Raw genomic sequence first — 23,072 nt, forward strand, 5'->3', positions numbered from 1 at the left:
GGGCACCGCACGCCCGGAGTGCCAGGCCTTGCCCTTCCTTCTCACCTCTGCCTGAGCTGGGCAGGAGCTGCTGTGGAGCCAGACCAGCCCAGGGCCTGTGGCATCGCCCGTCACCTTGCCCAGGGTGTCCCTAGACCCTCGCCAGGGTGCTGTGCAGTGCTCGGGTGCATGTGGGTGCCTGGTGGGACCCTTCTCCCAGCAGCTGCCCCAGGGGCTGTGGGAGGACGTGCTTGTCCCCCAGCTCTTGCAGAGCTGCCCCATGTTCTGCCACGGGCACCAGAGCATGCGGGAGAGCACGGCACCGGGATTCCCTGGGGAAGGGGAGCCGGAGGCACGTGGGGAGCACAGGGTCTGAGCACTGAGGTGTGCAGGACGCGCCGCTGCATCGGGATCTGTTGTGGTGCCTTGGGAGCCGGAGGGCAAGTGGTTGTGGTGGGATGGAGGAGCTGGCTGCAGCCCGCGCTCCTCACAGGGAGCAGTGGCCGGAGGATGCTGGTGGTGGTGGACGTTGCTGCCAGGCTCCGTTTAGCTCTCAGTACCGTGGGGCAGTGGTGATGAGACACCCTCACATCAGCCCCAGCTCCCCTCCCTGATTTGGCACCTTGCGGTCTCTTTGGAGCGCGGTCACCTCAGCAGCAGGACCCCACGAGGGGGCTGGCACCCCTTTGGCCCCGGCCACCGCTTCTTCAGGATGGTTTTTCCTAGAGCTGTTTGTTGCCACCAGGTTTGGCCGGTGGCTGCGGGCCGGCCGTGCCACACGCCGCTGCTGTTGAGTATCTGCAGCAGAAACGGGAACCGCTGCGAGTGTACCAGGACACTGCAGCGTGTCGCTATGTCTGGGGATACTGTGGAAAATCCCAGCCTCCGAATAGGGCTGGTGTGTGCTGGAGGCTCCGGCGGAGACGGAGCATCAGCAGCTGCTGGCACAGACCTGCCTTTGTGCATCACATTTGGCCAAGATGGAAACTGAGCTGAGCCTGGGTTTCATTTCCCACATACCCAAGCACAACGCCGGCCCAGCCGCTCCGTTGCTGGCCACGGCTTTGGAATCGGGTGCCATGCAGCGCTGGCGGTGCAGGGTGCTGGGGCAGGTACCCCCGTGCCAGCGCCGAGCCCTGTGGCACCCAAGGGTGCCGGGGCTGCTGTGGGGCCATGACAGGAGGAGGTGCGAAGTGGGACCGGGGACCAGGACGAGCACACGTGTGTGCCCACGCCGGCTGTCCCTCGCGGGCACCGGCACGTAGGCTATTGCCATGGCAGCTGTGACAGAGGTGTGCGCGGTGTTGATGCGTCAGGGATGCTGGCAGCACCGCAGGCCGGTCCCAAACGCCAAGGAGCCTCCCGAGCTCTGCCGGGACCGGCGGGAGCTGCTGGGGGCAGGGGGTCCCCATGGCTCCGGGCAGCGCGGGGAAGCCTGTGCCTGCGGGCATGGCCCCTCCGTGTCACCCCGAGGTGCCGGGTTTCCCCCAGACCCCATTCCCGGGGGTGGGGGGGGGGTGGTGGTGGTGTCATAGGGCCCCTTTGTGTCGGGGGGGCGCGGGCAGCACCGGGACCGCCGCTCCTCCGGCGGGGGCTGCCTGCGGGGGGAGCCGGCCGGGGCCCCTCCGGGGGGGCGGAGCTGGGTCTGCTGCATGGCTCCCCGCCCGCCCCTGCCCGTGTCCCCCGGGGGGGAGCTCGGTGCCCGTGCACGTGTCCGCTGTGTGTGCGGGTGGGGGGGGGGGGGGGGGGGAGGCACGGGGGACGGGACTCCCGCGGCTGCCCCCGCGGGGGCTGCTCGGCACCGCGTCCCGGGCATCTCCCGAACTCCCGGTTAAGAGCCTTCTTCCCGCGGGAGCCGGCGCTGCCGCCTCCTCCCGTTGCCGGGGGCTGCCGGGGGCTGCCCGGGCGGCGGGGAAGCATCTGCGAGCGGCGGCGGAGGGGTTAAGTGCGGGATCAGCTGTTCTCATGTCATTACGGATTCTCTTCATTTTATACAGAGCTCTGTTTGATGTCTGAATGCACAGGGGACTCCCCCTCCTCCTCCAACTCCCACCCCTTTTATTTCGCTCCCTCGCCCTCTCTCCCTTCCTCCTCCCCTTCCTTTCTCTCTCCCCGCTCCCGCTCTGGCTCACACACACCCTTTGCAGACCGAGCGCTCGGTTGCCAGTGGCTAATGGCACCGGAGTGAAGGCGAGCGCTGCTGCCGGGCGGCCGGCCTCCTGCCGCCGATGCGTCCCCGCTCCTAGCGCCGAGGGGTCGGGAGGGACGGCCGAGGAGGGGAGAGCCCGGGGGGCCAGCCGGGAAGACGAGGATCGCGGTGTGCGGAAGAGGACGGACCCGCGAGCAGCTTCACGGCTACCTGTCGACACATGCTGTGCTCCATGGCTAACTCGGGCTGCCTCCTTGTCTCCAACTCAGGCATGCTTCCTCACTCTCTCCCCTGTCCTCCAGCCTTCCTCTACCTCCAACAGGTAAGTCACCCTCTCCGGGGGATTTATTTTTTTTGCTTTCCGGTTCACACGTGTTTCTGGCCGGTTCCCTCTCGGTGGAGGGTTGGAGCTTAACCACATCCTCGCTGGCCGTGGGGGCCTCTCCGGCACCAGCCCCGCGGCACCGACCAGTTGTGTTGCAGTGGTGGCTCGTGGTCCTTGGCTGTGGTTCCTTGGGGGTTTCTCTGGTGAGGTGGCCGGGCGAGTGGGCTGAGGCGCGGGCAGTGCGGCAGGCAGAGCAGCCGGTGCGGGTCCAGCGCCTTCCTTGGCGCTGCTGCCGCTCAGCAGAGGCAAGGGGTGATGATGGATGCTCGGATAAAGGAATGAGGCTCTTGCGTGGCCTGAGAAGCCTCCGGGGAGAAGGGGAGGTGATGAGCTTGTGCATGCACATGCGTGTGCATGTATGTGTTTGTGTGTGTGTGCAGCCAGGCCGCAGGGTTGAGTGTGCGTGGGCTTGTGTCACTGTCAATAGGAAGATGCTGCAGAGGGACCCAGGGGGGTGGCAGGTCCAGGTGAGCCCCAGGACCGGGCGGCCTGGCCAGAGGGTCCCTGGGCCGTCAGTTTGGTCCTTAACTTCTGGCCAGGGTGTGCTGCACTGTGGGGCTGCCCGTGGGTCCCAGGCTGGACCCAGCACGCTGGGTTTCTGGGCTCCTCATCCCGGGGGAAGCACAGCTCGGGAGAAGCAGCGTTTTCTTCAAAAGCCTCTTTGCTGCGTCGGAAATCCCATCTCCCAGCCAGGCGAACTGCTCCATTTGTGCTTTCAGGAGTTTAAAAATTCATAGCATCCTCACCGCGCTCGGCGTGGCCTGCGCGGCTCACCCAGCAGCCGAGGACAGGCGGCGCGGGCGCAAACCCTCCCGCCCTGGCAGGGAAGGGCTGGGGAGCGTCTCCATCCCTCGGGACGTCCATAGCCTGCATCCGAGTAGGCTTGTGGCCACGCTGGCGGTGGGGACAGCGAGGCCCAGGATGGCTCTGTCTGGTACCCTGGCGATGGGGCTGGCAAAGCCGGTGCTGCCGCTGGTTACACAAGTGCGGCGGCGGCCGCGGCGTGTGCACGGGGCCAGGGCTCACGCAGGGGCTGCTGCAGAGGCCGGCCAAGACGGGTGCGTGATTTATTGCACCCTCCTGCAGGCAGAGGCTGGGGAGAGCTGGGGCTGGGCTGGGTTTCGGTCTTGGCTTCCCCAGGCTGTGCCGAGGTCCGCCGTGGCCACTGCTCGGCTGTCCAGGCGGGTCGGACACCGAGCAGAAGCCATCCCCGAGCCCCTACCCGTCCCCGGGGAGGTTTTCTGTCCCTCTGAAGGGAGCGCATGGATGCTTTGAACCAGCAACGGGGCCTGGAGCCTCTGCTGGGAGCGGGCGGCTGCGTGGGAGGTTTCCCTCTCCGGCCGGGATTCCCCCGTCCCCCAAGATCTCCTCATCCCCCAGGATTCCCTCATCCCTCCAGATCCCCTTGTCCCCGGCTGCCACGAGGGGCTGGGCTGCACCGCTCGCCCTGCGGCACGCTCCAGCACTGACCGGCTGCGCTGCCGGCCGGCTACTGGGGCTGCAGCGGAGGCCAGCAGCGTTGCGGGCAGGCATGGGCTACCAGCCCCCGGCTGGGCTGTGCACGGATAGAGTTTGGGGTCCCTGGGAAGGAGAAGCCTTTCCCCGGTGCTCTCTGCACCCCGCGGTTCCCGGTTCCACCATCACCCTGTTTGTTTTAATTCGGACGTCGTGTTTAGCATCTCTTCCTCCTCGCTCTCCCAGAAGCCGCCTGCTCCTTGGCAGCGCGGCTGGGCTCGCGGGCCAGAAAGGAGGGATTTATTAAGAGAGATGGAGTTGGATTTTCACCCAGCTAATGGGCACAATGGAGGTTAAAATCCCCATCCTCGTCCCAGGGCTTGTCCCTTGCGGAGGCTTCTGCATCCAGCGCTTGGGGACGGGGTGTTCCTGGTGCATGTCGCGAGGAGGCGTCGGGTGGAGGGACGTCCCTGGCAGCCGTCACGTGGGGAAGGGGCGCAGGGCACACGGTGCCGCCGGCTCCTCGTCCTGCCCGGCCAAGCAACAGGCCTGCCTGGTGTTCACTCTGCAGCAGTGCTTTACCCCAAATTCACTCTGGATTTCGGACCTGCGCTCCTTTGCCATGCCTGCGGTAGAGGACGCGCAGGGAGCGATGCTGCCTCTGCCCGGGGGCACGTGCCCACCCTGGAGCTCACCCCTGCCCAGGCGGCTCCATTCCCCTGTGCGTGGCCGGAGACTCTGGAGGGGTTTAACCAGCTCTCCCTGAAGGTGTTGTGGCATGGGGGCTGTGCAGGGCTTGGTTTAGACCCCCTGGGTTACGGTTCCCTGACCGAGGGGGGGTGTACGCAGGGAAGCGGATGTCCGTGCGTCAGACCTGGGGTGGGCACGTACGTGGGACAGTGCCTGAGCCCCACGGCTGCAGGGGCCCGTACTGGCCACTGGCTCCTCCTGTGCTGGGATCCACATCTGGCTGCTCCGGGCTGGGCTGGCCGGGGGGAAGCAGAGCTGGGGGTCCATGGAGTCTGTGCGCAGTAACTGGCCTTTTCCCCTTCAGGGGTGTACTCTCCCCGCAGGGGGTTTGTTGGGGTTTGCTGTGTTTGTTCCAAGGAGGCCGCTCGTGTCCCCCCAGCCCCGGCATCTTCACCAGTGATAGTACTTGAAGGAACGACCAAGAAATGAAGTTGTCCACAAAACTTTGACTAGCGCCAGGGAAGATCCAGTTGCCACCAGGCTCTGGTGGTGCCAATGGCTCATCCAAGTGGCTGCGGGCAACTTGCAGCTCGCTCAGCCCAGCCCAGTCCAGTTTCCCCCACACGGCCTGCAGGGCCACCCCGGTCCCGGCCATGGTAGCCATGGTCTGTGGCGCTCGGCATGGTGCAGCCACACTGCGTGCAGGAACCACGCTCAGCACCAGAGCAGCCGGCGCTGGTGGGGCAGGCAGCAGGACCGTGTCCTCTGGTGGGGCTTGGCAGGACGTTTGGCTCTTGCTGGCCTCAGGGGGAGACTTTGGTGGCTGTGTGGTGGCTGATGGTGGCCATCGGCTGCTGCTTAAGAAGTGTGTCTGCTGTAATTATAAGAGAGCAGCTGATTGCTGCAGGATGAGGCACGGACCGGGAACGGAGCCGGGCTCTGGGGCTCAGCACCAGTGTTGGAGCGCGGCACGATCGGGGCACAGGCGGTGATGTGTGGGGCTGCGCCTGATGTGCAGGTGGCCGAAACCCACCGCAGAGCTACCCCCAAGGTGTCGCTCGCCAGGGACGTCCCCGGTGCCCACGGTCACACCGCGCTGCCCAGCCCACGGTGCAGGAGGCTGGGCTGAGAGCGCCCGGCTGGGAAACAGCCTCTGCAAAAAAAGGCTGCTTGGAAAATTCCTTTCCAAAAGGGCTGCTGCCAAGTTTAGCATATCGTATTTTTAGGGAGCAAGTCTATTCCCAGCAATATCGTAGCGTGTGGCAGCAGCGGGTTGGTTTCGGAGCTGGTTTCTCCCCCTGCTCGTGTGTCCCGGCGCGGCGGCTCCCGGCTGCGGCCGAGCGCCCACACTGCAGCGACCACCCTGGGTCTTAGAGCCCCAAAAACCATCTTTTCCCTTTTTTTTTTTTTTTTTAATATATTGAAAAACACTGACATTTAATTTTAGCTTCGCAAAGCTGGTTTTCCCACAATAGCTGTAATTTGGGCCTACACTGCCTGGCGATGCTCTTTTTATAGGTGTATTCCTATTTTAGTACTATAGTGATGGGTGAATGAGTAGATTAAATTAGATTTAGTATCTTATCATTTTTTAAAACATTACAGGCAGTCAGTGGAGGGGGTATGGTTTAACAAAGAAGAAAGGCTAATTAGGAGCCGGCACAGGCTGCCCACGCCGGCTCCCACCACCCCCGGCCCCCGGCTGCCCCCGACCCACGGCCGCCCGTGCTCGAGGCCCAGCGGGAAATAGGGAATTTGAACCCAGATTTTTCCTGCGCTGCCCCTGGATTTGCAGCCATGGCCGGGTGGGATGCTGGGTGCCGGGGTTCTGCTCCTCCAGGGATCTGCAGAGTCATGGCGGGGACCTGGCTCCCCAGCTGCCTTGTCCCCACGGGGCCAGCGCTGCCACCGGGTCCCGCTGCCGGCACCAGCCCCGGCATCAGCGTGGCGGCTCTGCGGCAGCAGGAGCAGTGAGCTCCATTCCCGGGGACTGTGTCTGTGAGATGATGGGATCCAGTGGTGGGGCTGGCGAGCAGTGGGAGTACCACGGAGCGCGGTGGCCTCTGCAGAAAGGGCATTAGTCCCTCAGGTGCAGCTGGCATTGGCAAGCGGGCATGCTGGGCATGCGCGGGGCTGGGCTGCCGGGAGGGTGCAGAGAGGATTGGGAAAGCACCGGCATCGGGGAATGCTGGGATGGGTGGGATGAAAGGCCATGTCCCAGCAGGTGACAGGGTTCGTGGTGGCTGCCGCAGGACAAGCATCCCCCAGGGCTGTAGGCAATTCCTACAGAGGGTCAGGTGCGCTTCCCAAATCCCCTACGAGCCCCGCTGGGTTCTCACTTTGCCCCCCAGCACCTTCCCGAGCATCCAGCTGGCTCCAGCAGTGCCCAGCTCCGGTGCCCCCCTGGGGCAGGGACCCTCCCAGTAGCCTTCGCATCCCGGCTGCGCTGCCCGTGTCCGAGAGCCGGGGTTTGCACAGCATCAGCAGGATCCGTTCCAGCCCCGGCGCAAGCAGCTCTGCCAGGATGTCATCCCTGGCAGCAAGAACCCATTGGGCTGAGTGAGGCGGGCGCTGGAAGGAGACCCAGCTTGGGGGAGGGAGTCTGTGGGGATGGTGCCGGCAGCGGCGCCCGGGCAGCCTCGGGTGCTGCCGGGGTTTCGGTGCACGGACAAGCCAGTGCTGCCAGGGATGGCAGGTGGTTTGGGGACTTGTCGAGGTCAGCACCTGTGGAACCGGGTCCCACTCCCACCCTCGGGGATCCCCCTCCATCAAACAGCTGGCGGGGGGAGCGGGCAGGGGGTGTCACTGCAGGATGTAGTGTGGTGTCCCCAAGGTGGGGGGGCCAGACAGGTCTGGCTGCTCCCACTCCCCCTCGCCGGAGTGCTGGGCTTGCAGCACTTTGTCATGATTTTCCCCCCCGTCTCCGAGCAGCCATCCCTCACCGCTGGCATTACCCGAGTAGAAAATGACATATAAGCTGACATGATCGTCACTGCTGCAGCTCTGCCCTGGTGGCAGCGGGGGGGGGGGGGGGGACTGGGTGGCACGCCGGCTCCTCACCCCCCCTAGCCAGTCGGGACACGCGGGCAAAGCCCCTCATGCAGGCAGGGGATGGCCGGGGAAGCAGGAGATGGCCATGCAGGTCCTGTGTCAGGGCAGGGGATGGAGAGCCCAGGTTGATCCGAGCAGATATGGGGAACAGCAGTGGGGCTGTCCCCAAGCATCCCAGAGGAGCCCTGGCACCGGCTGGGGAAGGGAGCAGCCCCCAGCTTGGGGGGATCCCATGTCCCGTGTCCCCCCCCCCAGCTGCACCCGCTCAGCATCTCCCCGCCACGGCACCGGCCACAGCCTTCAAACGGCTCTCTTATAAAATCAAAAATGGGGAGAGAAGAGCGGGAGCAGGCAACAGTGGCAGCTTATTTGTGATCCGCATTGTGTGGGGAGCTCTTAATTAGAGGTAATTAGACTAATTAACTTGCAAATGAGAAACTCGTCTTTTTCTTCTTTTCTTTCACCAGAAAAAAAAAAAAAGAAAATAAAAAATAAAAAAAAAAAAAAAGACCAACAACAAGATAAATATTGAGGCTAATTATTTTGTACCTGCTGCAGAGCCCCCACCAGCTCACGGGATGTGATGCGTGTCCAGGAGCCAGTGAGGGCAGTGGCTTCCACGGCACTGGCCATCGCCAGGACCCGGTGGCCAAGGCCCAACGCCGTCCCTGGACGGCGTTGGGCCTTGGCCACCGGGTCCTGGCGATGGCCAGTGCCGCAGAGGGCATGGCACCAGCATCATGCCCTGGCACTTTCTCCACCAAACCCATCCCACCCCCGGGATTGGAGCAGGGCAGGGGTGGGGGGGGGGGGTGTGTGTCCCTTTTGCGGCACCACGCGGTCCCGGCTCTTTTCCAGCTCTTCCCTCCCGGCGTCTCTGGTTTCCCCCTGGCTATGCCGCCACAACACCCTGGGGGCTTTGTTAGCACAACGGGGTTCAAATGTCTGATTAGTCTTTAGGAGATCGAGGGGTCAATTTTCCACAGCTCCTTCCTCTCCATTTAACTAATTTAACTGCGCGATTGTTACAAATTTCATTTTATTATAGCCCTGCTTCTCAGTCCAATTGAATTACCAAAATCTCATTTTCTCAGAAGTGCTGAATATGTAATTAGAGGAAAAATTATGCTCCTGACTGCCTATTAGAGAGGGCTGCGTGAGAGAGAGCTTGGTCCGGGCGCTCATGGGGGTCCGTGGCTCTCCGAGCACCCACCCCGGCCGGTGTGAGGCTGCGTGTGAGCGAGCGCCACGTGCGGCGGTGCCAGAGCCCCAGCGTGGCGGCGGCGGTGTGACGGTGACAGGGGGGCAATGGGTGGGCTCCCGGGTGCGAAGGGCTTGGAAGGAGTGGGGCCAGGGTCCAGGCAGTGCTGCCTGGGCTCCTTGGGGACCTGCGAGCCATGGGGCAGGGTGCGTGGATGGTGGCCAGAGCTGGCGTGGTGCTCACTGGTGTGAGGTTGGTGGACGTGGCCGTTCATCCTGCTGCTCGCGGTGTCTTGAGTTGTGTGGATCCCGCCGGGCTGGACTCGGCTGCCGGTGGCTCCACAGCTCAGCAGTGCAGGCTGGGACGCCTAAGAGTGTCCCCTCCAGAGTCCCTCTGTGCCACTCAGGGTGCACCAGGGACCCTGCAGCCCTTCCTAGAGCAGCAGCCCCCCAGGACCACTGGCACCAGCAGGCGGGTCAGCCTCCAGCGTGGCTTGGTCACCTTGGTGCACAGTCCCTGTGGTGTGTGTGTCCCCGCGTCGGATGCTGCGGTGTTTGCAGGGCTCTGGAAAAGCAGGTAGCTCAGGGGGGATGCTGCAAGGACTCATGTCCTCTCTAGCCTGTCCCTGTCCCCAGGCTCTGTAGCCAAGTTTGTGCCTGCTGTGCCCATCTGTCCCAGACCCTTTGGTGGCCGCTGGGGGCCAAGGGCTGCTGGGAATGTTGGCCAACGCTGCGTACGCTGGGTGTAATAGCTGTGCCGGGGGGCCGGCTGTGCCGGGGACTGCCCGCCAGGAGCATCCTCTGGGAGCTGCTACGGGTGAGTCCCGGCACCGCCGGCGATGCCGGGAGCTGTTGTGGGTGACCCCGGCACCGCCGGCGATGCCGGAAGCTGCTGTGGGTGACCCCGGCACCGCCGGCGATGTCGGGTTCTGCTGAGGAGGGAGGAGAGTGCTGCGTGTCCCAGAGGTCCTCCCGCTCGCTTGGAGGCCTGATCCTGGCATGTCTCCAGCAGTGGCACAGCCCGGTCGCTCCCCGGCGCAGCGGCACCGGTACACGCGAGCCTGGGCCATGTCAAGCCACACACTCATGGGGGGCGGCCGGAAGCCCCCCCAAGCACCCCCGTCTCGCCTCGGTTACACAACATTATCATTTCATAATACTCTGAAATATACATGAAGTTGGCTGAATGCAGATGAAATTGCACCATTTACTTCATGAATATTTCATGCGGCCTCAGCGCCTAAGTTTCCGGCTGGCGGAGCCGGGAGCCGGGGCTGGACCCTGCTCCCCCCCCCTGCCCCGCGCAGGAGGTGACGGGGACACTCGAGCAGGTCTGTGCCCGGGCTGGCGTCTCGTCCCCCCTCCCTCTGGGTATTGCATGGCCACCAGCTGCCGCATCCTTCCTCCATGGGCAGAGGGGAAGCAGCCTCGTGCCCTGGCCGTGCTTTGGCCCCCGGTAGCCACAGGCGGGTGGACGCTGCCATCGGGGAGTCACGGGGCAGGAGCCAGCCCCACTGCCCTGGGCAAGAGGCAGCTCCTCCCTTGCAGGATCCTGCCACGGGGCGGTGGGGGCAGAAGGTGCTGAGACAGTATGTGGCAGCCTGGAAAAATGGTCTTTTTCCCATGCCAGCAGGATGCCCTGCCTTCCCCCCACTCCTCCTCCTCCTCCTCCTCCTCCTCCTCCTCCTCCTCCTCCTCCTCCTCCTCCTCTCGCGCCATCGTTGCCGCCCCTGGGGTCCTGCTCTCTCCAGCCCCACTGCTCGAGGCAGAGCTCCCCGCTCCCGCATCCCTGGCAGATGCCATTAGCAGCCCTCACCCCCCCTGCCTCCCACTAATGAAGACATTAAGCGCGGCGGCTGCTACCTCCAGCCTCCGCAGCTCCTCACCTCCTTTCACAGCTCCGTCCCAGGGGGGTGATTTTCCCCATTGTGCCCCCCCCCAGCCCTCTGCAGGGCCGCGATGGCCCCCGCTTTGGGGTGGAGAGAAGAAGCGACCTGCTGCCGTCTCCCACTGGCTCCCGAGAGATGGCTTGTCCCTCCTGAGGCTGGGGATGTCCCCGTGGTGAGGTCCCCAACCCTGCTCCCCCGACGCAGCCCGGGGCTCTGTGGCTGGTGCCTTCCCCGGGGCCGGGCGCGCTGCTTTGTATGGATGGCGCGGCATTTTGGGTAATGAAATATTCACAGGTCAGTGATTCCTTGAGAAATGACGGGGATCAGTCAATTCCTTTTCAGGGAGTAATTTTCCTCCCCTTCACGGCCTCTGTTTCATGTTGACAGTCATTAGCATGAGCGAGCGGCTGGATCGAAGGGGGAACATTTGTGGCTGTCACGCAGATGAGCCGCGCCGGGCATGGCCTTACGGTGGTGACGGCACGGCCGCGTGGCCCCTGGGTGCCCGGGGGGCACACGGGAACAGGCAAGGACCCTCTGGCTGCCACCGGGGTGTTTACCGAGCCCTGCACTGCCCTGGTCCGAGGCAGCGGGCACAAGGGCGGACGCTGCCATCGGCTTCCCTGCCCCGGTGCGTTCCCGATGCGTGTCCTGCGTGTCCTGCCCGGTGCGTCCCGCCGCAGCCGCGCTGCAGACCTGTTGCAGCAGTGAGCAGCTGCCCTGGTGCGGGCTGAGCCATGGGCGCCCTCGGGGAGTCGCTCAACACCCTTCTCTGCTCTCAATCTGACCTCAGGGTTGTCTCGCAAAGGGACGCCCCGACAGCGAGCGAGCACGCAGGGGCCACTCTGGGTCAGGGGAACGTGCTCGCTGCCTGCGCTGCCTGCCTCCACTGCCTGCAGGATGTGCTGCCCATAGAGGTTTTGCAGGTTGGAGGAACACCTTGGTGGCCTCTGTGGATGCTATGGTGGGGACCTCAGCCCCTCTCTGCACCTCTCGGCAGGTTCCTGGTGGAGGGAGTGGGACAGCCGCGGGCATCGGGGACCGGAGCTGGGCTGACTGACCTGCGGATCTGCTCTGCCTTTGCCTCCCAGGCACCCGCAGCTGCTGGCTCCTTGGTGCGCGCTGCTCTCGGGGCTCCCTTCTCGCTGGCGGGGGGGAGGTGTGCGGTGATGGGTCTGTGCCCCCTCCCCAGCTGCTTGGGGGCTCAGCACGCTGCTGGCCAGCCAGACTGCACGTGTGCCATGACCAGTCAGTGCCGTGCCACCCCTGCACCAGCAGCACTGGCCTGAGCGCAGCACGTGGGAAGGGGACATCCACCATCAGAGCTGGGGGTTTCCCTGGACTGAGGACAAGAGCAGGAAGGGGACAAGGTGGCAGGGTGGCCGTGAGGCTTTTGGAGGAAGCCCTGGGCACGTTTGTGGCTGCGGGCAAGGGGAGCAGCCCCAGAACAGGCAGCCGCCTGGCTGTAAATCATGACCGTGAGTGCGAGGAGAGGCTGTGGCTGAGCATGGGCACAGCTCGCTGGCCGCCTTTGCTGGGCCGCCGAAAGGCCACCGTGCTGCCCATCGGTGGCTGGAGGTGGGTGGCAGCGGGTGACGGCTGCTCGTGAGCTCACACGCTGCACCTTCGCACCGGGCTGGCAGGACGCAGTGTGGTGGGACGTTGCAGGGTGCCCTCTCGTTAGCGCAGGCGCTCAGCTAATTGCTCAGGCATGTCCTCCGCATTCGGGGGGCTCCTGGTGTGTTATTTTCTTAAAAAGGAGCAAATGTTAAAAATGGCGTCGTCAGCCCCGAGCTGACAGGCACAATCACCAAAGTGCGGCGTCGGCAGGAACCGGCCCCACGCGCTAAATGACTTGAAAGGAAATGGCCTGGATTGTGCTGAGGAGGCAGAGTGCGGTGGGGAGAAAGCAAGTGGAGCAAACAAAAAAACTTCATTAATTAAAGAAACTCGTTAATGAGGGACATTTAATCAGCTAAAGATGATATCCACCCCCTGCCTGCTGCGGCAGCCGCTGCGCAGGGCTGGTGGCGCGGGGCTGAGATGCGGGCAGGGCAGGGGACGCCGTACAGGGGACACCACGCAGAGGACCTCGGGGTCCCACTGACCCTGCCCGCCAGGGCTGGGCTCGGGGAGTGGAGTCCCACAGCCAGCTGGATGGAGCTGCTCTTGAAGGGGCTCCCCTGGCTGTGGGGGCTCCCCTGGCCCCGAGCTCCTCGGTGTGGGGCTCTGCCAAGGTGCTGGGAGGCAGCAGGATGCCCGCCAGCCTGCAGGACATGGCAGCGTATGCCGTGCTGCCCAGAGCCCCTGCTCCCCTTGACAGCGGGGGCCTGGACTCCCTGTCCCAGCTCCTCTGCTGCTGTCCCGGGGGCCACCATGTTTCGGCACGGCCAGCACAGGTGGTGGCATGCTGCTCGTGCCCCCCATGCCATGTTTTACATGCAAGTACATGCCAAGTACTGCCAGCTTTGCTCCATCCTCGGTCTTGGGCACTGCACTAATCTCCCGTCTCATTTACTAAGTGAGGGCCATGAGCCATTAATAATCAGAATTTCTTTTAATGCAAATGCGGAAAGCTGCCCCACAAAGTGAGGGAGTATCCCCCACGCCCCCGGGAGGGATGTGCGGTGCACGAGGAAGGGACGCCTATCAGAATCCCCTGTCCCTGGCACCCACGGGCTGGCACCGTGCCACGGGCTCCCCGCACAGCTGGGCACCCCAAGCTGGGAGAACCCGGCTGTGGGGCGGTGCCATCTGGCTGCCTCCCATGGGGTGCAGTCCCCAGGACCCCCTGGGCACTTGGTGGAGGGAGGGATCCAGGGAAGGGGCTGCTCCTGGTGCAGGATGAGGGGCTGCTGTGGGGCCGGGGACCAGGATCTCTCCTGGGGGGGAGCAGAGGGTCCCCAGGGCTGCCCGGGGCCGGGGCTGTTCCCACGCTGCAGGCAGCCCGAGCAGCTGGCAGCAGAGGACGCAGGCAGCGCAGGGCGAGGAGCCGAGCAGCAGCCACTTCCCTGTGACGTCAAGGAGCATCATGCAGCCAAACCCATTGCCATCCCCCTCCCCATGGGGCCCTTGCCCCCAGCAGCCCCCCGACACTGAGCCAGGATGGAGGGCAGCGCTGGCAGGAAGGAGGTGCTGGGAGCTGGAAATCTGCGCCTCTGCAGCACCGGCAGCCCCGGCGATGGCGAGCGGCGAAACAGGGGAACCTAATGGTCCCTGAATGAAATAATACTTGGGCTGACAAGCACTGCGACAGCCCTAATTAATAACAGAAATGAACGTGGCTGTCGGGACGGGCTGGCGAGGAGCCAGCGGAGCCCAAGACCTGGGCAGGTGGGGATGGTCCCTGCCCCGGTACCCATCTGCACCCCCCTGCCCACTTGGCTCTTCCTGCCTGGGCAGCGGTGCCTGTCCCTCCTGTGACAGTGGCTGATCCTGGCCATGGTTATAGCAAGGACGAGTGTCCAGCACGGAGCGTGCAGGAGCACCGCAGGCGGCTCCTGCTGCTGGCTCTGTGCGCACAGGCAGGGAGGGTCGGGTGCTGGCATCAGGGGTGCAGGCAGGAAGGGCTGGATGCTGGACATCAGGGATGCAGGCAGGGAGGATTGGGCGCTGGGTACCGGGGATGCAGGCAGGGAGGACCAGGTTCTGGGTATCAGGGACGCAGGCAGGGAGGGTCGGATGCTGGGTATCAGGGATGCAGTCAGGGAGGGCTGGGCACTGGCAGTGTGACCAATGTGACAGTTTGGTGTCTGCCCGCTCTCCGGAGCAGGCTCGGGCGCCGGGGCCTGGCTGAGCGCAGGATGGAAACCCTCCAGTCGAGGTGGGTTGGCACCTGTGGCGCCGGCAGGAGTGTGGCCCGTGTGGGGGGGGCAGTACCGGGGATGGGGCTCCCCGGTCCTGAAGCATCAGCAGCCCCGGGCTGCGCTGGCAGGTGGATCTGGCACATCCCTGAGCAGCTGAGTCAGCGCGGGAAGGCGCTGGTGAGCCTGGCAGTGACTTGCAGATCCGTAGCGGGATTATTCACGCTGGGTTCGCGTGTGGTCCCCTCCGTGCCCCCGGCACGGGCTCCCCTGCCTCCCTCGCAGGCGTGACGGCCCTGCCAGCTGGGGGATGGCGGCTGGCAGTGCGGCCCCCCCCGCCCCCCTCCATCCCTCCGCACCATAAATCGGCCACACACACAATTAAGGAGCTTGTCTCCACGGGCTGAGCCACAGATGTATTTCATGGGCGAGAGGCTGCCGCGGCGGGTTGTAAAGCATCCAGGGAGGCTGCCCCGTGCGCTGGCGCAGGCGGTCACAGTCTCTCGGTGGCTGGCGGGGGCCGTGCGCCACGGTGGGCATCTGTGCGTGTGGCAGGGTCAGCACACGCGTGTGCAAGGGGGAGAGCCCGCGGGTGCATGGGGGCTGTGAGGGTGGGTGGTTGGTGCGTGTGCAGGAGAGGCGCCGGCCGGCAGCCCCACGCTGCCCCCCCCCCCCCGGCCCCATACTGCCCCCCCAGCAACGGGCAGCCCACGCTGGAGGTACATCTCACCCCATTTGACCAGGGAGGCCAGGCCAGCTGCATTAGAGTAAAGGGCCTAATCAAATATTTAGCAGTTAATTGATCCCTGCCTGGTGTTTGCCAAGGGGCCGTCAACACCCCTCCCCGCCCCGGCTGCCCCTCCCTCCCCAGCCCCACTCCCCTTTGCTGCCACCACCATCGCTGTGATGCTGGGTTTGCTGCCGGCGGGCACTGATGCTGTGCAGCCCCCTCGGAGCAATGCTGCCCACCCGGCTTTGCTTTGCCCCACACCGGGCTCCAAAGCCAGGGCTGCTCTGGTTTCTGTTCCCGGGGACAGGGCAATGTGCTGGCTCCCCTAGTTAATCCCCGCGGGGGGAGCTCCATCCTCGCACTGCCCCAGCCCCGGTGCACCAGGCAGTCAGGGTCCTGGAGCAGGAGAGGATGGGGGCTCGGCTGTGGGTAGTGCATCCCAGGAGCTGCCACAGCACAGAGGGTCTGGGGGGGGGACACCAAAGGCTGGGGCGTGGTGGGGCTGGGGGGCCAGGACCCCTGCCTGAGGCAGGTGGCAGCCCAGACTCCCCAGGGACATCGGTGGGTAAGGGGGCTGGTGCCGCTGTCTCGGCAGGGTAACCAGGACGCCACGGCTCCGCCGGACGCGATGGCTCAGCCCTACCCCCCGGCCCAGTACCCCCCACCCCCCCAGAACGGGATCCCCGCAGAGTACGCGCCGCCGCACCCCCACCCCACGCAGGACTACTCGGGGCAAAGCACAGTACCGGAGCACGCCATGACCCTCTACACACCAGCACAGAGCCACGCCGAGCAGCCGGGCACCGACGCCAGCACACAGTCCATAGCAGGGACGCAGACGGTACCGGTAAGGGAGAAGTGGCGGGGGGGGGGGGGTCCCAGGGCAGTGCCAGGGGTCCTGGGGCAGTGCTGGGTGTGCCGGGCTAGCAGAGCCTGCCTGGCCACGGTCCCTTGGGGTGCCGGGCTGGGTGCCGCAGCCGCTTGCTTCTCTCCCTCGCAGCCCCCCCCCCCCATCATTTCTAATCACTTGTAATCTACCTGCTTGGCTGCTTTCCCAGCAGAGAGCTTCAATTACGGGGCTGTAACGCAGCGCCGCGGAAAGTGCTGAGCCGACACTTCCCAGCCCCTGTGCGGGGTCTGCCGCTCCCCACCCCAGGCACACCCCCCGCCGTGTGCCACCGTGCCACTGGGCTAACGACGGGGGGGAGAGGCCAGTGTGAGGCCACGCGATGCTGGCCGGCTCTCTGCAGTTGGTCACCCCTCGCCCTCATCCCGGGGTGTGCTCCCTGTGCCCCCCACAGCACTCAGCCCCCCATGGGGTGGGTGATGTCCTCACCCTGTTGGCAGCACCGGCCGAGGTGGGGGGTCAGGCTGGTTCCCCGGGTGGGCATTGCCCACTCCCACAGGCAGAGTTCCCCTCCGGCATCCCCCTGACTCATTGGGCTGTGGGGAGACCCACGGAGCGCTGCCCAGAGCTTGGGGACCACAGGGTCCAGGGTGTCCTTAGTGGCAGGCAGGGCCAAGGGGAGGGGAAAGGGACAGTCCCCAAGCCCAGACCCCCACTGGGGGGACATGGAGCTGGCAAGGCAGGGGCTGATGGCTAGCGGTGCTTCCCGCAGCAGACAGACGAGGCGGCACAGACAGAGAGCCAGCAGCTACACTCCTCAGACAACACAGACAAACAGCAGCCCAAGAGGTTACACGTCTCCAACATCCCCTTCCGATTCCGGGACCCCGACCTGCGGCAAATGTTTGGGGTGAGTCCAGCCCCGTCCAGCCACCCGTGTCCCCTGCTCTCTGCTCAGGTGCTGCCGGTGGCACCGCAGGAACCCCGCCATGTCCTGTCCCAGGGGTCTGTCCTGCCCAGGCACCTCCGTGCCACCTCTGGCCGGGGACAGTGGTTGGCAGGATTTGCACCCTGGTTATCAGCCGGGTTGGGGGGCCAAGGCCCATGCGTGGAGGGGGGAGTGACAGAGCCTGTGTCCCCCTCCCCTTGTCCCATTCCCAGTCTTCATTAGGATTCAGGGCAGTGCAGGCTAATGAGATTTAGGGTGATACTCCTCAAGTCCTGGAAGAGGGGGTGCTGTGGGAGGGACGGGGACTCTCCCCTGCATGGCATCAAGGGTCCCCCCGTGGCGTGGGGCCGGGGATCTGCAGGCGCTCACACCCCCCCTCCCCCCCGTTCTCTCTGCTTGCAGCAATTCGGGAAGATCCTGGATGTGGAGATCATTTTCAACGAGCGGGGCTCCAAGGTGGGTGCTGCCTGCAGCCGGTGCCGTTACGGGGAGGGGGCCAGGGGGAGCTGGGGTTCCTGGGGGCTCCTCTGCTCGCTCTCTCCTCCTCTCCTGCCCCATGGGAACCAGGCACGAGGTACCCCATCTCGGGGCAGCCCCGTCCCGCTGCCCTGCATCAGCTGGGGGGGCTGTGCAGGTCCCTGTGCCCCAAGGGAGGGGAGGGCTGGCTCTGCCCCCCCCCTGCACAGGCAGCTCGTGTCCCTCTGTGTGTGGATGTGTCTGTTGTATCTTCCCTGCTTTCTGTGCCCCTCTCCCAGACTCTTCTCCCAGCTGGTGGGCGATGCTGGGGCCTCAGCCGGGACCCCCGGCGCCAGCGGGGGCCCTGACCCAGGCTCTCCATCTCTGCACTGCGGCAGCCTCATCTCCTGCGCCAGCTCTCCTGATTCACCCCCTCTCTCTCTCTGTCCCCACACCCTCTCTCTGTCTCTCTCTGTCTCTTTCTTTCTCCTTTTCTCCTCTGCTCACAGGGTTTTGGGTTTGTAACTTTTGAAACTAGCACAGATGCCGACCGGGCACGGGAGAAGCTGAATGGCACCATCGTAGAGGGCCGGAAGATTGAGGTGCTCAGATAAGTGTGCTAGTGCCATGCCTGCGTGTGCGTGTGTCCCCTGCACCCTGCCCGGGGGACTGCAGGCAGGGCAGAGCTGCCCGGGGACCGCGGGCAGGGGAGAGCCGGGGCAGGGGACGCTTTGGGTCAGCCCCAGGTCCTGCATGTCCCAGGGGAGGCTGTCCCGGCGCGTGCATGCGTCCCTGAATGCGGCACGGGAGCATGTGTGCCAGCTGCCGGGGAGGTCGTCACTTGGCACAAGGAGCATCCAGCTCAAAGGAGCCTCCTGTGTGTGGGGAGAGCACAGCCTGGGTTCTGCCTGCGTTTTTGCCCGGTTACAGAGGGGTCTGGTGGACCCCAGCTGCCCGCAGCCCCCGTGCCCACCACACAGCCACCCTGGGCTCTGCAGGGAGGAGAGGGGCTCCCTGCTCCACGTGCTGTCCCCGCTCCCCTGCCCTGGGAGACATGGATGCTGTGCAGGGCGCCCGTGCCTGCTGTGCCAGCGGCTGCCGTGCTGCCTGGCCCCGAGACTTCTGCTTCTTCGAGCTGGGCAGAGGGACCAGTCTCTGCCCGTTCGCTGGCAGCACCTCGCTGATCACCGGCGAGCAGAGGGAAGGGGGCGGCACGTGGCAGAGGGAGTGGGACATAAATGTCCCCGGCAGTGCCGAGGGAAGGGCAGCCTGGCAGGGCACAGCGATGTCAGAGAACGTGGTCCAACAAGCCAGGCAGAAGCTCACGGGAGCTTGGAAGAGTGACCCGGGCTCCTGCCACAAGCATGTCCTTCCTACTGGCATGATCAGGCGTGAGGTGGGGATGGGAGGTGGCTGAGCCTGATGGCAGCACATCAGGGTTTGTCCTGAGCATGGCACCGCAGTGGTCGGGGCATCAGCCACCAGCCCGGCCGACGCTTGCCAGTGGAGCCTGGGCAGGAGCTGGGAGGGCTGGGCCAGCTGGGGTTCAGGCAGGATGGCACCACGGCAGGGCAGCTGCCGGCAGAGGTTCCTCCCGCATCTCCCCAGGCAGCCGGTGTCCTTCGCTCCGGCACCTGAAGCAGCGGTGACACACGCTGAGCGCAGCCGAGCGGGTCCTGGACCGCGGACCCCCCAGCCCTGCTGCCCGCTGGCGCTGAGCCCCTGTCCCCTCTCTCCACAGGTGAACAACGCCACGGCCCGCGTCATGACGAACAAGAAGGCTGCCAACCCCTACACCAACGGTAAGGACCAGCGCCAGGAGGGCAGGGACATCCCCAGGCACCATCACTGCCCACTTGCAGCTGAGCTGCTGCAGCAAATGCCCTCTGTGCCCTTGGGTGGACATGAGAGTGGCCTCTCCCTGCCCATTGCGGGGATGCAACCCCCCCGGGCACCCCATGCCCTGCATCCGCCCAGAGATGGGGTCTGTGGCCCCTCAGGGTGGGGGGAAGGCAGCAGGGGGGGGTGTCCCTGTCCTCACCACTCTTCCTGCCCACAGGCTGGAAGTTGAACCCGGTGGTGGGCGCAGTCTACGGCCCCGAGTTCTACGCAGGTAACGTCATGTCGGGGACGACCCCCTACCCCCGCGGATTCCCCCAGCGTCGGCTCCGCTCTGTGTCTGACACCATCACCGCTCTGAGCAGCGAGCAGCCCTCAGCCCCTCGCCTCTGCACCCCTGCATGCACAGCTTCCCCCGACACCCCCCCGCCCCAGCATCCTTGTGTCACCGGCAGGCTCGGGGGACAGAGGGACCCTCTCACATGGGACACCCTGGGTGGCTGCGGGGGTCCCAGCTGTGTGCTGTCAGGAGCTGCTGGGGAAAGCCCACCTTTGTCCCCTCTCTCCTGCAGTAACGGGGTTCCCGTACCCCACCACGGGGACAGCCGTGGCATACCGAGGGGCACACTTACGGGGACGAGGACGTGCTGTCTACAACACCTTCCGGGCCGCGCCGCCGCCACCACCCATCCCCACCTACGGCGCGTGAGTACCAGGGTGGCAGGGACGCTGCCTGGCACGGGCACAGTGCCCGGCTGCTGCCGCCGTGCTCCGGTGCTGCACTATCAGTGTTGGTATTACCGGGCTCTCGCGCTTCGGGATCGGGCTGTGGGTCCCCCAGCACCTGCCTGGCCTCGGGCTCTGGGAAACCCCCATCGGGGGGGGGTTCCCCTTCTGCCCTTGGGGGTGACCCACGTGCTCACCAGGCTCCTGTGCCCCAAAGCACCCTCGGGTGCTCCAGCTGTGCCAGTTGGTTTAACAGAAATACTCTCTCTCCTGGCACACGCAGCCCTGCTGGTGTCAGGCACAGTCATGGCCATCTGTGGCCACTTAGTTGGTCCCAGCAGTGACCATGCCCCGGACTCCTCCATCCTTGTGGCATCCCCTGCCCTTGGCCGTGCCCTCTGCCCATCCCCATGTTCCTGCCCTCCTTGCTAGCATTCCCAGCCCGGGACGTGCCCTCAGGCTGCCTGGACACCCCTCCTCTCCCATCGGCTGCACTGTAGGAAGCGGCTCCCCCGGTTCACTGCCTTCACCCCGACCCATCTCAGCTGGTGACACCGGCCAGGCCCTGATGCCTCCACTTTGTTTGCAGGGTCGTCTACCAGGATGGGTTCTACGGAGCTGAGATCTACGTAAGTGCCGTGCCTGGGTGTGGGCCACACCAGGGACACTGTGCCGGGGCGGGGGGGTGAGAAGCACCAGGCTAAGGCAGCCCCTTCCCCTGGGGAGCTCAGCCGGAGCCCAACCGAGGGATGGATGTGAGCGCAGCTCCTCCAGAGCGAGTGGGGTGGCACCACACGGGTCCTGTGCCCCCCAGCCAGGCCCCCCGGGAGCCAGAAACCCATGGGATTTACGGCCTCGCCAGGCACCGGTGCACTGTCTTACACCGGCATTTAACCTCCATATTTAAGAAGCCGTTGGCGATATTTCAGGCAGGCGGCTGAAGGATTTATCTAACGTGACACCTCATTAAAGCGATCAGGGAGGTGACATTCTCTCCTCTGGAAATTTAATTTTTTAAGGTTAATGTTTGTGAAAGTCCCTGGGGAATGGTAATGAGGCTGGTGTGAGCTGGGTGGCATGGGCACCGGCTCCCTGCAGGGTCCCACCACTGCTCTGTGGCAGTGACCAGGGGGTGCCCAGCTGCCCTGGCCCCCCCCAAGCCTCCCCCGGTGGGTGCTGCCCCCCCTCCCTGACCACAGTCTTTCCTCCGCTGCAGGGGGGCTACGCCGCCTACAGATACGCCCAGCCAGCGGCAGCAGCGGCAGCGTACAGCGACAGGTAAGCACTGCTGCCCACAGGTCTCACTCCGGGGCAGGGGGGCGAAGCCCCATTTCACCCCCTGCACCCCCATCTGACACACCCCTGCTTTTGTCCCCCATGGGATGAGATTGGAGCTAGGGATGATGAGGGCATCCTGCAAACCAGGGTGCCTACACTGCCCTGGGCTTCATCTGGGACTGGTGCCCAGGCAGGGAGAAGCGGGAAGGTGCTGGGGTGCAAGAGGGGGATGCCGGGGCTGGGGGGGGGCTGCTGAGGGGAGACGGGACCCCGTCCCCAGTCACTAACTCCCACCCCTGTGTTTGGTTCTAGTTACGGCAGAGTGTATGCCGCGGCAGACCCGTACCACCACACCATCGGCCCCGCCGCCACGTACAGCATCGGCACCATGGTAAGAGCAGCCCCCGCCGCCTTTCTTTGCATCCCGGCACGAGCTGCAGCCTGGGGAGGGGAGCCTGGGGGGCCTGCGGGGTGCAAGGGCAGGAGGGGGGCAGCCCCACACACTGGGGTTATGGGAGGGGGAGCTGGGAGCTGGTGGCGGTGGCAGGAGCAGCGCAGCCCCTGCCTGGCTCTGTCCCAGGCAGGCAAGAGATGAACCCCCCCCCCCACCCCGTGCCTACACCCCAGGTGCCCCGTTATACCCCACACACACTGCTTCCTGGGGGTCCAGCTGCCCCCAGGGCCCTGCCCAGGGACTGGGACCCCCTTTCTTGTCCCCAGTGTGCAGCCACGCACAGGGAGCACATGTGTGTGCGCTGGTACCCACAGCCCACCCACGCACCACGGCTTTTAGCTACCCTCGCAGCCAGCATCAAAGATGAAAAATCCCACTCAGGGGGCAGGATCTCAAAGCCAAACCGTCTTTTTCTTCCTTTTTTTAACCCACTCACCCCTGGCTGGGGCCGGGGTTGGGTTGCCAAGCACCCCTTGGCACCCCGAGTCCCAGCAGCCCCTCCATCCTGCGGGGATGGGCAGGGTGGGTACCAGCCCAGTGCCACAGAGGGGACGGGGGCGGGCTCCGCCACGGTCAGGCACGGGGGGGCCTGGCCACGCTGGTGCCATGCTGGGGGCACTGGGGCTCAGGGCACCCTGCAGCCCCTGGACGAGGCAGCCCCCCAAGGCAGCACCCGCAGCCAGCCCCAGAGCCCGGGCAGCGCTGGGCACCCCCAGCTCTGCCCGCCCCTCACGTCCCAAGGACAAGCAATTTGGTGTCATTTTAAAGAGCAGAAAAAAAAGAAAAAAAATAAAAGAAAAAAAAAAAAAGAGAAAAAAAAGATTAAAAAAAAAAAAAGGGAAGAACTGGGCTTTGCCTCTCTCTCGAATACTGATTGGCTTTTTTTTTCATCTTTGATGTTGCAGGCTAGTCTATACCGAGGAGGGTACAGCCGCTTCACTCCCTACTAGCAAGACAGACACAGCCCCCCCACCACTAGCACTGACCGCTCACTAGCACCCAACACACCAGGCAGACAGAGCCTCTGGAGGAACCGTGGGTGCCCGGGGGGGCTGGGACTGGGGCTGGGCCCCCCGGGGCCTCAGCAGCCCCCGTAGGGTTACGGCTCCATCCCGCCGCCCGCCCGCATCTCCTGCACCTGCGCCTCGGTGCTGCCCGGCACCTGCCCCCAGCATCCCCGGGGACTGCGGGG

General features: G+C 65.0%; 1 protein-coding gene across 3 annotated transcripts; it reads left to right on the forward strand.

Moving 5' to 3' along the window:
• Window positions 1–2,348: 2,348 nt before the first annotated feature.
• RBFOX3 (RNA binding fox-1 homolog 3) lies at window positions 2,349–22,830 on the forward strand. 3 transcript variants are annotated; one of them, XM_074160264.1, is made up of 12 exons: window positions 2,349–2,450; window positions 15,927–16,178; window positions 16,951–17,088; window positions 17,530–17,583; window positions 18,093–18,185; window positions 19,325–19,385; window positions 19,643–19,696; window positions 19,995–20,127; window positions 20,738–20,777; window positions 21,365–21,426; window positions 21,739–21,817; window positions 22,786–22,830. In XM_074160264.1, exons 1-12 carry the CDS (start codon window positions 2,349–2,351, stop codon window positions 22,828–22,830), a joined length of 1,113 nt encoding a protein of 370 aa, XP_074016365.1. The 3 variants fall into 3 exon arrangements, with proteins under 3 accessions (XP_074016365.1, XP_074016367.1, XP_074016366.1); XM_074160266.1 differs by lacking the exon at window positions 2,349–2,450 and having other exon boundaries at window positions 15,930–16,172; window positions 19,643–19,744; window positions 19,968–20,127; window positions 20,738–20,781; window positions 21,348–21,426; XM_074160265.1 differs by lacking the exon at window positions 2,349–2,450 and having other exon boundaries at window positions 15,960–16,178; window positions 16,954–17,088.
• Window positions 22,831–23,072: the final 242 nt, after the last annotated feature.

This window comes from Numenius arquata, chromosome 17 (genome assembly GCF_964106895.1).
Source record: "Numenius arquata chromosome 17, bNumArq3.hap1.1, whole genome shotgun sequence".
Lineage (NCBI taxonomy): Eukaryota > Metazoa > Chordata > Aves > Charadriiformes > Scolopacidae > Numenius > Numenius arquata.